The sequence below is a fragment of the Chroicocephalus ridibundus genome, chromosome 1 (genome assembly GCF_963924245.1).
Source record: "Chroicocephalus ridibundus chromosome 1, bChrRid1.1, whole genome shotgun sequence".
Taxonomy (NCBI): Eukaryota; Metazoa; Chordata; class Aves; order Charadriiformes; family Laridae; genus Chroicocephalus; species Chroicocephalus ridibundus.
The window spans coordinates 210318738-210331795 of record NC_086284.1 but is presented as its reverse complement, the minus strand read 5'-3'; the positions used below and the strand labels follow the sequence as shown (position 1 = coordinate 210331795).

The 13058-nt window shown below is 35.6% G+C and overlaps 1 protein-coding gene across 1 annotated transcript in view; it reads left to right on the top strand.

The window, feature by feature from the left end:
- Positions 1 to 13058, top strand: part of SEMA3E (semaphorin 3E) — a 147889-nt gene that overhangs the window by 102855 nt on the left and 31976 nt on the right. Inside the window, exons 5-6 of the mRNA XM_063327313.1 lie at positions 3896 to 3989; positions 11264 to 11383. Coding sequence (XP_063183383.1) covers positions 3896 to 3989; positions 11264 to 11383 — 214 coding nt within the window. The remainder of the gene's footprint in view (positions 1 to 3895; positions 3990 to 11263; positions 11384 to 13058) is intronic.

Genomic DNA, 13058 nt, shown 5'->3' with positions numbered 1-13058 from the left:
TGTAATTCCACTCCCAGCTCTCCATATGTGTTTTTTCATAATTTTTACCCTAATCACTGAAAAGCACACGTGAAATAAATTGCATGTTCAATAGCTGTGTTGGATAATCTGTGAGGAAACTGTCAGTTTTCTTCTGACATTTTTCAAGAGATTCCAATGTCACAAGCAGCAAGGAGGGTTAGAATTATGATATTAGCCTTCAAAGCTGATTATTAATGTGTAACGCTTATTTCATTTAAACTGGCATCCCGTGGAAGCTGACACATCTAACACCTGATCTTCAGTTGCTTACCCCAGTGATGGAAATAACTTATTGCAACCATGGAATATTTGGTATGCTGTCCTAAAAGGTGAAGGAGGAAAATCTCTCTTGAGGGAGTCATTGCTTATATTTCAGTGACTTTTTCAGACAGTTACATGCATCTGCAAGCATTTATGATACACATCCTGCTTTATATCAAAACTGGTGAGATCCACTTAGAAACTTCTCCAAGTTGCACTGAAATCCAAATTTTTGTCTACCTTCAGTGTTAGCACTAGATTGTATATTTAAGCTACAATCGTTATTCAGAAATTCCAGCTGTTAAAATGCAGATAAAGAAAGGATACTCTGCATACTGCCTAACATTTTAATTCTGTCAGCATATAATTAGCGGTTTTAAACACATTCATGTCATGAATGTTAAAAGAGATGGGTTTATCTTTACGATTGATTTCATTCTGATTCTCAGGGGAACAGTTAGCTACATTAGTAGCTTTTTCATTGTGATAGTATAATTTGGTGTACAGTGACACAAAATCTTTCCACATCATCTGGAAGACTTAAATACCAGCCAAGTCTCCCTGGTCTGACTATCAGTGGCATTTGACCAGGGGAAGACCTGATTATGGTGGTTTATGGTGGTTTATGATGCCTTAGTGGGATCGTGTCTTGTTCTACAGCAAAAAAAAATCACTTTCTGTTCCCTATGTAGGAAGAAATATGAGCCATACACTACAAACCATGAAGTATGGATAATGCAACTTCTTCAAGTATTGTTTCAAAATAATTTTGTTTCCACTTCTGATCAATTTACCTGAGTATGTTTTTTCTGTAATCGGTTTAGAATTTGTTACTTTTTCCTTTCATAGACAAATACATTGTTGTTTTATTGTGGGGAAAAGTCTACCCCACAGAAAGCATTAGGACTAGAAAAATCTATCATATTTTAACTCTCAGTTTATCTCTCCTCTTATTCTACATCTTTATCTCAAAGAATTGTGTTGGGTTTTGTTTATTTAACTGATGCATTGACAATTAGTTTAGTTGAGATCCCAGAAGAAAAACTTTTTAATGAGTAACTTTATTTTTAATACCTGATTAGAGAATAAATGACATCAGAGTCAGATTGTTTTTAGAAATATTTCCTTTACAGCATACTTTAAGACAATTATGACTTCCTAGTCCTTTTGCACAGTTTCACAAGGTTTTTCTTTCCCTTCCTGAGTTCTCATTAGTCTTTTTTTTTTCCTGCTGTTGACCCAAAATGTTATGGTACTTAGTTTTGAAAAATACCTGGTATGTGATGTTTGAAAAGTATGGAATGGAGCTGAGATTTCCACACACAGAGAAATATTTCTTCATTGTTTGACATTTATGCAACAGCAGAGGGGGAATAGTTACTACTGATGTGCCATTGAAGCTGATACAGCAGAAAATAATGTTCCTGCACCACCAGTCTCTACCCAGGATGATTATTTTCTGCTGCATCAGCTTTAACATCAGGCACTAACTTGCCAGGTTTAGGCCAACACAGGGGCTTCTGGAGAGGTGAGATTCTGAATGCCTTCTTACCTCATGGGTTTTAGGACTGTTACTTAAATTTTGTGTGGTTTTTGCTTGCTATTTTTATTTTGGAGTGGCTTTTTTCACTTCAAGTAGACACGAAACAGATGTTTTATTTTTCCAGAACTGCATTCTGGGTTATATCCCATTTTTATGGAAACTCTCTAACTAATGTGAATCTTACTTTTTGATCAGAAGTTGCAGCAAAATGGCATGTATTATTTAGACCGGTGGGAGCAGAAGATAAGTACATCAGCTTGGCTGATCTGGGGATTAAGGAGTGAATAATGTTTTGAAGGGCATGGGCTTGTGACAAATTCAAGAATAACTGTTTTAAATGAAATGCAGAGAAATACTCAATTACTCGTCAATGAGTGGGCAAAAAAGTTCTACAACTTTCCCACTTTTTTATATATATTTTTTCTTTTCATCCTTGAAAAAAAATTATTTCATTATTATTATTATCTTACCAGTTTTCCATTCCATGTGATGGTCAGTATCTCTTCTGCTTCTTTGCTCCTTGTTTTTTATGATCTTTTCAGGAGAGCATAACTGTCATGAGTGGAGCTACCTGAAGAGAAGAGAGCATTAGTTTTGCTTTGGGGGCAATTGCACTTGTTTGGAAAAAGACACATTTGTAGGTCGTAGGGTGGGATAGGTGGACATACAGGTAAGTGATCTGAAGGAGAGTGGGGAATACAGCATTGCGGAGAGGCGGCATGTAGTCAGGTTTCTGTATCTCTCAAACGCAAAACTTTCTAAGGACCGAGCTGCATATGCTACAACCCCCAAAAATTACATGAATGTAACCAACAGCAGAAAAACGAATGTGCTATAAAGACATAAGGATTAAAAGGACTACATATACTTGAATAAAGACTACCTGGACACTATTTTGTCCAGTCTAGATATACCAAGCCCTTTTCTGTGTAAATACTGAGTTATTCTAATAAGTATCTGTAAATTCAGGTCTAATAAAACCTGATTTTTATGGTTAAAAATCTTCTGGGACCTCTTTGAGAATGTTTGCTGTAAGGGAGAGATCCAGGCAGATCCTCCTCAAAATTCTGGGTTATTTGGGGTCCTGTCACATATAATTTTGTGTCTCACAAAACATTTGCCTTAACGTATTCACAATGTGAACCCAGTTTACTGAACAGTTTCCTGAACAGGTAGGTTGCGTTTATTCGATATATGTGTATAATCTGCTTTTCAATAGACTTTTGAATAAAACTGTTACACAGAACTGGAACTGCTAGACTATCAAAATGTTTACCAATCACATTCTTGATGGCCAGGTGGCATGTTTTTTATGAAGCTTTTATAGCTTTCTCTCTATTTGCCCGCCCCCGTTCCCGTGTTTCGTAGTATGCTTTTTTGTTAATATGTACATTAAAAAATATTGTGCTGTCAATTGATATTTTAATCAGACATTAATGGGCTCTTTTGAGAAAGCTGGGACAAATGTAGCACTGCAAATTAAAATTTAAATTGTAAATTCTTTCCCAGCCTTTAAAGCCTTACACAGGCAAATTAAACTAAGTTGCCAATATTTTTTTTATACTGATATTCTGTTAAATCCACTGCAGAAATCACATCTGCTCTGAAAACCATAACTGGGGATAAATTCCTAAACATACTTTTATGAAAAAGAGATATAAACATCTCAAAGCTACCAAGAGAAGATAACACAGCATGATATATTTAACAACTACTGCAAAAAAAATGTTTAAAGAGGGAAAATACATTCCATGGCTAGATATCTATTTAATGTTTAGATAATTTGGAGAAAAGATAGAGGAATCTTCACTCCCTACTCCCACAGAAATGAAACAAGTGCAATTTTAGTGCATATTTTACTGCTTCTTTTTGGGCAGTGCACACAAAGATGATTTGTAGAAACCCAGAGAATTTTTACTAGTACATCCATGAGCAACCATAATTGTGTTTTTTCCCTAATGAATTCAATCCATTACAAAGGTATAACAAATTTAAAGCTCGTCTCGAAGCACCATTTTCTTTGCCTGTAGCGTTTACGCTGTTTTCTGTGATTTTTTTTTTTTTTTAAAGGATCATCTGTTTCAACTGGAATCGCACAAATTTGAGAGAGGACGAGGCAGGTGCCCTTTTGACCCCAGTTCTTCCTTCACCTCCATCTTAATTGGTAATGATCTTTATGTCACAAGCTTCACAGTCCTTTCAATCTGTCATTCTGAGTCTCTTTCTTCAGCACACCGAGGTGTTGTCAGTCTTCCATTGCAACCTTCTACATGTCAGGCTTAATCCTCACGGTGCTGCCCACATTAATATTACATCCCAGGCAGCATTAACTCCAGCAAGGGTGTCTCACTGAAGTCAGTAGATGTTATATGACATGTGCCTGAAGAGATAATTGTTGTGTAATTCTGCAAATAATCATTTCCCACTTTCCTTCAAACCAAGGCAATATGTCTAGCTTAGTCTTTTACACCACTGAGACAAATACACAAAATTTACTATTTTTCATCTACTGAGATGTAATCCAAATAACAAGCATCTTGTAAAAATATGAATTTAATTTTTTTTTTATCAAGCATTTATTGTTTATATAAATTATGGCTTTTGAGATCAAAATAGTTTTTTTTCAATGCTGTCTTCTAACAAAACCATCCAAAACTACTTATTCTTTGTTAGGAGAGTTGATCTTATACTTGACAGTTATAAAAATAGAATTCAGTCTAAGACCTGCAGTGCCAGAAAGCTGTGCTGAGATAGTGCTCCTCTGTGCCTTGCTGGTAAGTATATCTGTAGGGCTGGGACCTTTGAAGTTGTGGCATAGCGAACCATATGCTTGTTTCTTCTCTAATGTTTTCCCGAAAACATTTTGTGAGATCAAGCAAACATAGTCTTGGCAATATTATAGTACATTGACTAAAAATAGACTGGAACAGCAGGTAAAAGGCAAAAGCTAGATGCACTTAGGGAGTAACACAGTGATTTCTGTTCTTCGAAAACATAAATAAGACGAAAATTGAGCATTCAAAAGGACTAGTCATCAAAAGAAAGAGCTAGAAAAAGAGGCTAAAGATCAAATAAATTTTCAACTTTTCAAGGATAAAAAAATAGGAGATTTTAGGACCATTTGAAATTAACATTTGACTTCATATCTTAAATTTAGACAGCTAAAGTCTCTGATTGTGAACTACTATGATATATACCTCACCCATGGTGGTGAGGAAGTATTGGTCATGAGTGACAGATGCATTTTTACGTGCTAGGTTTATTTGTTCCTTTACAATAACGAATTGCTTACAGGATGAATCTTCACCTGTAATGCAGCAATTCATCAAAATATTGTTCGTTCCCATTAAAAAAAAATAAATTACAGCTCAAATTCTTAAGAGTTAGTGGGTTAAGAAGTCATGAAAGAATCAGAAAAGACTGCTGTATTTTGACCGACCTTCCAAAATCCATGAAGCACAGATTGTTACGCTTTTCTTCCACCCTTATTTCTAAATTGTTTCTACAGTTTTTAACAGATTCCAGTCTTAGCTCAGCCTGGGAACAAAGACTCATCCCATGGAATTTGCTGTAGGCCTGAAACCTCATGGTCTAATCTTGAAGTCCTTCTCAACCTTTCCTCAGACAGAACTAAGTAAATAAATTAACCTGATCATGTTCCTACTGTGAGATCAATGTGAATTTTATTTGCTTAAATGGAAGCCAGATTGTCCTACTGAGTACTTAAAGACTAATGGTTAGTCCTTGTGTTTCTGGCCTATTCATTAGTTTCCCAGGATTATGGGAGGTCCTATGGATCCTCACAGTTTTATCTAAAAGAGAAATCCATTAAATAAGACCTTCCCTGATAAATATTGATTAGAGTCTTGGACATCCACTGACAAAGACTTATAAAATCAGTCTCACAAAACCAACAATTCTGTAATATGGCAAGACTACAGAAGAAAATAATACATTTTTATCAGATCACTGATACAACACCGAAAAAAGAAACTAGTGCCCCTTCATCAAAACTAATATGACCTGAGAAAGCTATTTAAAGGCTGTTTTTCTAGGCCTCCTTTGTGAAATCTATAATTTCAAGGGATCATAGAATGATATTTTAAAAACATAACAAAATTCTTCAGAGTTTTGTATTTTATCTATGCTTTTATACTTTTTATGTTATTGGAATGAAACACTTCCAACACTTAGAAAAAATATCCTATAGAAGTTTGTATTTCTATGTATTCTACTATATTCTACTAACTTCTACTAACCAAGGACACACAGTTTACAGAAGGAAAAGAAATAATGCTGATCCTTAGATTCCAGAACGTATATCCTTTATCTCTGTAGATGTTAATTTGAAATGCATAGAAGATATAGATGCAATTAGCGAACATTAAAGAATCTTTTAATTTACATTTGAAAATGAGACTGAGGCCTATAATGCCAAGTACAGTCTGAAGGAAGGGATGCTGAGCCCTGACTCCAGCTCATGGCGGCCATGACCCCATGACAGGAGATGACAACACCACCATGCACCCTGCAGGACTAGTATTCCAGTTTTTCCTCCAATGCTTGGAGGTTTCCTTCCTCTTCATGTGCTCCAGTTTTCTCAGAAAGTGAAATCTGCTCCTGGTATGGAGTCAGAATGCCCTTGGATGCTGTACCCCAGAGCTGCCTCCACCCTTCCATGTAGATTCAGCCAACATGCAAGTCCTTGAGAAGGTTTTATGCAAACCTATTAGCAAAGACTTTCACACCCCAGCATCCTCTTCTTCCTAACTAAACAATACAAAACCAACCTCCATCTCTGCAACTCACATTAACACAAAAGCCTACACCAGTGCAGCTATTGACTAACAGTGAGGATTAGACTAACGAGGAAACTTTACATACCTCTGATAAAAGTTTAAAAGCTTTTAAAATCTTGATCTTGAAAGATCATTCGCAACATCACTAATTAGAACCAGATCTAGCTAGATTAATTTAGGAAGAAAGAGAATCTCTTGTTCTGTATCTCTTCATGTATTTCAACACATAAGTTAAAAAGCCCACTTCAAGAAAATAATAATTCGTGACTTGGCTTTAAAACTAAATATCCGTGCTGTCATAAGTTTTATTACAGGTTATCTGACCCAGTGGTAAAGTAGCTTGTGGTGAATTCCTCAATTTATGAACAATTAACTTTTAGCAATTTATTGTCAGCATCAGGAAACAGAATAGATGTTGGATGGCCGACAGGCTATATAAAATGTATGCGTTTAGATAAGTAGCATATAAAACTTTTGGACTTCTATTTCCAATGAACTCTCCCATCTGCTTTCAATAGCCAAAGCTATTTTTGATATCAGATCATGCACACTGATTAGCTTAGACCATACTAGCTCTTGAAAGCTGAGAAATTAGTTTATGTTTATGTTTTGTTACCTGCAATATATCACAAGCAACTGGTGAAAAACTTAAACTACATTTTAATATGTTTTTCTATCCAGGGAATCCATTCCGATAATATTTTCTGTTTTTACAGTTTTAAAACAGTTTCATGTATTTGTATCTTTTCTTTTACTTTAGACATAGAGCTAAAATTAATATGTTTTCTCTTAAAACAGAAGACAGAATACTTGACTGACAGAAAGAAAATACAAATATACAGAGGAAGTGTATCAGCTAAGCAATAGCTAATTTCTTTGAATATTTTTTTTTTCTACTGTGAAAAGTATTACTTGCTAAAAATGTGAATTGGCATTCCAATTTTAGTTGTCATGTGAGTAATAACTGGTTGACAGTCAAAGAAATGCACGAAAGGTGCTGCTTATTTCCACTCATTATGTTCTACTCCTTTATTCAAAATAGAGCTAGTCCGCTTTGTAGAAAGGGATATAATGAGGATTTTACACAAAAAGGTCTTCCGATGGACAATAGCATAGGTTTGCATTACCTTCCAATTTCAAGCAGGTACACAAAACATGACAATAACAAGCAAAGGAAACCCACTTCTAAGGTAGAAGCAGCCTATTTATAGAAATACCTTGTATATAGTAAGGTTTTTTCTTCTCCTTTTCTTCTTTTTTCTTCAATCTGTTTTACTTTAAGGGTTGTTGTCTAGGAACTGTTGGTTTAAGAAGAAGAAGTTTGTATTTGATTTTGTTAATATTTTGGTCTGAGAAAAGGGCAAAAAGTGAAGGTACCTTTTAAGTGGTCCCGTTTCAACTTTTATGTATATGTTTGCTTGAAAAGAATACTAGCTAAAAAGTATGCATGTATCACTTGAGTTAAAACTGGGGTTTGAGGCCCATGGGTTTTATTTTTTGTTTGTTTAAATAAGGAAAGAAGAAAGTTTCTATTCTTGGTTCAGCAGGATTAACCAGGCTGTGTTAAAGCTTAATTTTTGGGAATTAATCTTTCAAATAGGTGTGAAGGTGAGGTTAGACTGGAAGAGGGGAAGAGTGTTGAAGGTGTGTGAAACTGCTCCGTTGATTTTCACTGGAAGATACTGGTTTATTAGTGTGATGTGCAGCAGTATAAAACCCTGCAAGCAAGACAGGAGAGAGCTGATACACAGTTTTACCTTTTTCAATGCAGGACAAAAGAGTAGAAATCTTGACAGGATTTTTCAAACCTTAACCTCAGGTTGTCTCCAAACCTAGAATTAGTCAGCACGTGTAAAAACCTTGCACTGTTCAAAATTGCTAACGTGGATTTACAGGATGTGCAAAAGACTATTGAAGAGGAAAAAAGATCCTCTGTCAAAAGTGCAAAAGATCTCGGAATTATGTTGAATGTTCTTGTGCTCACTCGTCAGTATTGTCTCATCACTTTCCTGCGGCAAGGTGACCTGTCTCTCACACTTGATTCTTGTCTTATGTTTAGTTTAGTAACACTTCAGGATAAAAATCAGATTTAATTTCTGTGTCTGTACAATATCTTTCATGGAACAATAGCCTTTCAAGACTGGAACTTCCATTTTCTCCCCCAAGGATCTCGCAGGTGAAATCAGTAGTAACTTCCTTGGTATATGTTAGAATGCCATACCAGCAGGTTATTTACGTATACTAACATTTTATAGCTATGTCAAACAGGAGGAACAGGCTTCATATCCAAACTTCTGAACATCTGGACTTATTAATGTCAATCCTGATCACTAGCAATATGTGACAAAACATTTACCCTTCACTGATGCATTTTCCAAGATTCACTACGGTGGTGAAAGGACAAAAGCATAATGTTTTGTATTACACATCACCATAATTAAAAAAACCCAAAACAAAACAACATTCAGTCCAAGATACTTTTCCAACAGAATTCTTAAAGGGGGATTTATGACTAATGTAACTCATTAACTGGGGTTGTGAAGATTGTTTGTAACATTATTCAGGCACTGGCAAATTCTGTTGTTTAAGCAGCTCTGTGTTTAAAAAATACTCTCTATTAGTTTTGGGTATAACTGATGCTATAATTTATACTTACTTTTCATTTCACTTGCAAGTACTTTACATTGAATTATGACCATGTATTTTACAAGGCAAAATTCATTCTTTACATGGTGAAGCCTAAGGCAAAAAACCCCTACACTCAGCTCTGAATCAGCAGAGGTGGCTGAACTAGCCCCAGCTGCCAAACTCTAAACTTTTCAGAATCATTATTCAGAATTATGGTACCATTCAATTCATATGTATCTCTTAAGAGAAACAAAATCCACACTTTGAAGGAGACCAACAAGCATATTTTTTGCTTTTGCTATAATCCTTTATAAATGCCAGCAAGCAGTATTTGAATGGATCAGTCATGTTTATTTTGATGAGGGGGTAGGAAGCCGTGTCACCGAAACCTCTGCTCAGATTAGCCATGAACTGGAAATAATTTATTTCCCTCTTCTTGTGCAGTTTAATTCCTGCTGTTATTTTCTAACATAAGGATGCCACCTAGTGACAATAGCTGTCTGTTTCTTAAATTGAGCCTAAAAATTTCTAATCTAAATCCACAAGGGTATGAACTATATTATTCTTAATGCTTGATCAGTTAAGGGGAATTACGCCCAGGCATAACTAAAAGGTAGAGTTATTGTTGGCATTTCAGTAAAGTAAAATATAACCAATACCACAATTTTAGATGGCTCAGATAGAGATAGGCTGGATTTTTGAACAAATGTATGATACACTTGTACCCAACTACACATATATTTTCAACAGTTATTGGCAATCAGCATATTATTCCTAATATTTTCCTATGCTTGCTTAATTGGTGAAATGCCACCTGAACCCTTTGAAAATGGGTTTGAATTTATGTTCCCATAAATTCTTCAGGAATTATTCATCACGGATTGTGCAGGATGGATGAGATCTCAGGTCCTGTTCCTACTCTGGTGAATACTTTAAGGATATGAAAAAAAGTTATTGCTGGACCAGAGAAAAACAGGCTCTCTTTCTCTGTCTAGTAAACACCTAAGCCCCTCAGCCAGCAAGTTATACCCCAGCTGCAGTTATTTCAGGTAAAGTGGAACAGCTCCAGTAGGCTGACTGGAAAATCTTCTCAGCCTAATAAAACTTGTACTTGTTTATAGAAAACACTTCCAAGGTAGCAGGTACTGCTTCTTATCACTCCAGATGGGGAGATGACTGCATCCAGACCTCCAGAATTTTCAGAATGTGCTTCCCTAATGAATCTTTTTCTCAGACACGTTTTGCACAGAGACAAATCTGGTAACTATGCTCAGGAAACACTCCCCTGTTTGAGGTCCAACCTGCGGATTCAGGTATGGTTTAGCCTTGAGCTGTATCCATGCGTTGTAGCCCAAATCAGTGGTTTAGTGCAGCTATTGCTATTCTTTTCCTTTGCACTGCATCCTCTGAAATGTGTGGCTGCATTTCCATCCCTTTTTCTGGGTCCCATTATTTCTGGCTCATCATAAACCCAACATGTCCCTTCCAGTTCTGGGACCAAGCAATTCGCAGCTTCTCATTAGCAAGACTGGGGCACGTCTGGTCAAAGTCTTTGCACCGGTGGAGATTTTAGGTGTCAACAAAGGGTAGGTGCCTCTAGGACTAGGCACAAACTGAACGACAGTGAGATCTTTGAACTTAAGTGTCTGATGTGGCAGGTGTTACTGTGGCAGATATGTTTAGACATTATTTTAATGCCTTCACGTTTTGTGTGTGGATCTATCTTGAAATCATTAAGTCAGTTTCAAAAATGAGGCCAAGACCATGAATGAAATTTAAAATTCTTGTCCTCATACTGTTCCAACCGTAAATGTTGCAGTGCTGGTAGAAACAATGTCCATATGCTCTTTAGACTATGTGTAACTTACTGAGACATCTTCTTACCTGAATTTGAGCAAATACAGGTGAGCCATGTTTATAATGCAGTTCCTATCACATGCAATGAAATTAGTAAGTAGAGTATTATCAAGTTGTTTTGGTTCTGTTTTGTTTTTTGCTGTATGACCTGCAGGTGGTGAACTTTTTACTGGCCTCTACAATGACTACTGGGGAAGAGACGCTGCTCTATTTCGTACCATGAATCGCATGGCCCATCTCCGAACTGAACCTGATAGTGAGCGCCTGTTGAAAGGTATGGGAGGGAGGAGAAGGAAGAACACAGAACCAGAACTGTGTCAGATGACTAGAGAATTTCTGTTTAACCAGAAATTAAAATGATATAGTTCATGCACAAATATACCCATTTGGGGATGAGTTTGTTTAAACTTTTTCCATTAAATTTTTCATGAACCTTCTGCCAGGATGAACTTATTGAAATCTTCACTTTGTTTACATATTGGGTTTAAAAAACGGAACTTTTATGTCCTTAATTTTTTCACTTTTAAAATTGCTTTTAATTTGTTCTCTGGATACTCTATACTATTTCATGATATGCCGATATAATTAAAATAATATTTTAAAAATCTCTATTTAATTAATGGGAGCTTCTACTTAGAACACAATACTCTTTTTCTAGCTGAGATCATTCTGTCTTTATGCTGCAATAAAACAAGTCATTTTTTTGCGAAGTTGTGTAGTAAAGAGATGTCATGCAGTAACACAAAATAATAAACATACAATGATCATAGAGTTAAATGAAATAAAAAGTGTGTAATTTTAAAGACGAAAATCAAAGTGTTCCACAAGAAAAATATTGAGCAAAATCGTGTATTGAAAAATTTAGAAATTGTTTCATACTCTTCAATGTGAAATGTAACCAAATTTCAAAGTGTTGACATTTCTGTGAAATGGAGAGTCAGAATCTTGATTCATTTTGCTCCAGAAGTATTGCAATGTTTCGTCACAACGCTGATATCATTGCTGCTAATGTTTTGCAAGAAGAGTCAATAATTGCCTTTTACTGTGATTCATATGGTGAGCATCATGTTTTCAGTGAAAGGACATAGAAGTTTTCTCTCAAATCAGAAGAAAGAAAATAGTTCTGCTGCATACTTCTTCCAACATGAATCTGACCTCAGACTTGAATTAAATTAGGGGTTTGGTTTTTGGTTTTTTTCATTTATTTTAATATGTTTAGAACATGCTTAGATATGCTGTTATCCTAATACTTAGAGCTTTGCTGAACTGAGTGTTTAGACTGTTGATATATACGTGGGCAGCAACAATCAGGTGGATCTTCACAGTATGTAAATTAAGTTTCACTTCTTTGTCTCTTGAGGGTTTCATTATTTCAAATATATAGAGTTCTCTAAATTATGGCCAAAAACTTTGATTTTCATTTTGCCTATACCTGAAATTTAAATTTGCAGAAAGGGAATATTTTAAAATGTATATTAAAAACACTTCAGAAAATTAGCAAGAGCTGTATCAATGTCTTGAAATGCAATGACTGTTTCCATAGAGAACAGGAAGTTAGAAAATATTTGCATTACCTACTGCTTGTTAAGAAATCATACTAATTGTAAGAACGACATTCTTATTTAAAGAACTTGTAAAAACTTTGCTACAATTCAGTGAGATGAAATCATTCACAGCTCTGCTTGGTGTGAGGTTAAAAGGCATACAGGCATGGACTGAAGCCTGAACTTAGATTTCAATCTTGCAGCAAAATGTTAAAACAGGAGAAACTGATACGGTTTTTATTTCTTGCAAAGATACACAATGCATCTTCTATCCATGAATATATATGTTCATGTAACATCTATTTGCTGAAATACCAGAGCTTTATCTAAAAGGCTGTTTGTCCAAAGTTGACATTCCTACACCTGGTTTGTACGGGATCAGAGATTGTTATGTAAATATTAGTG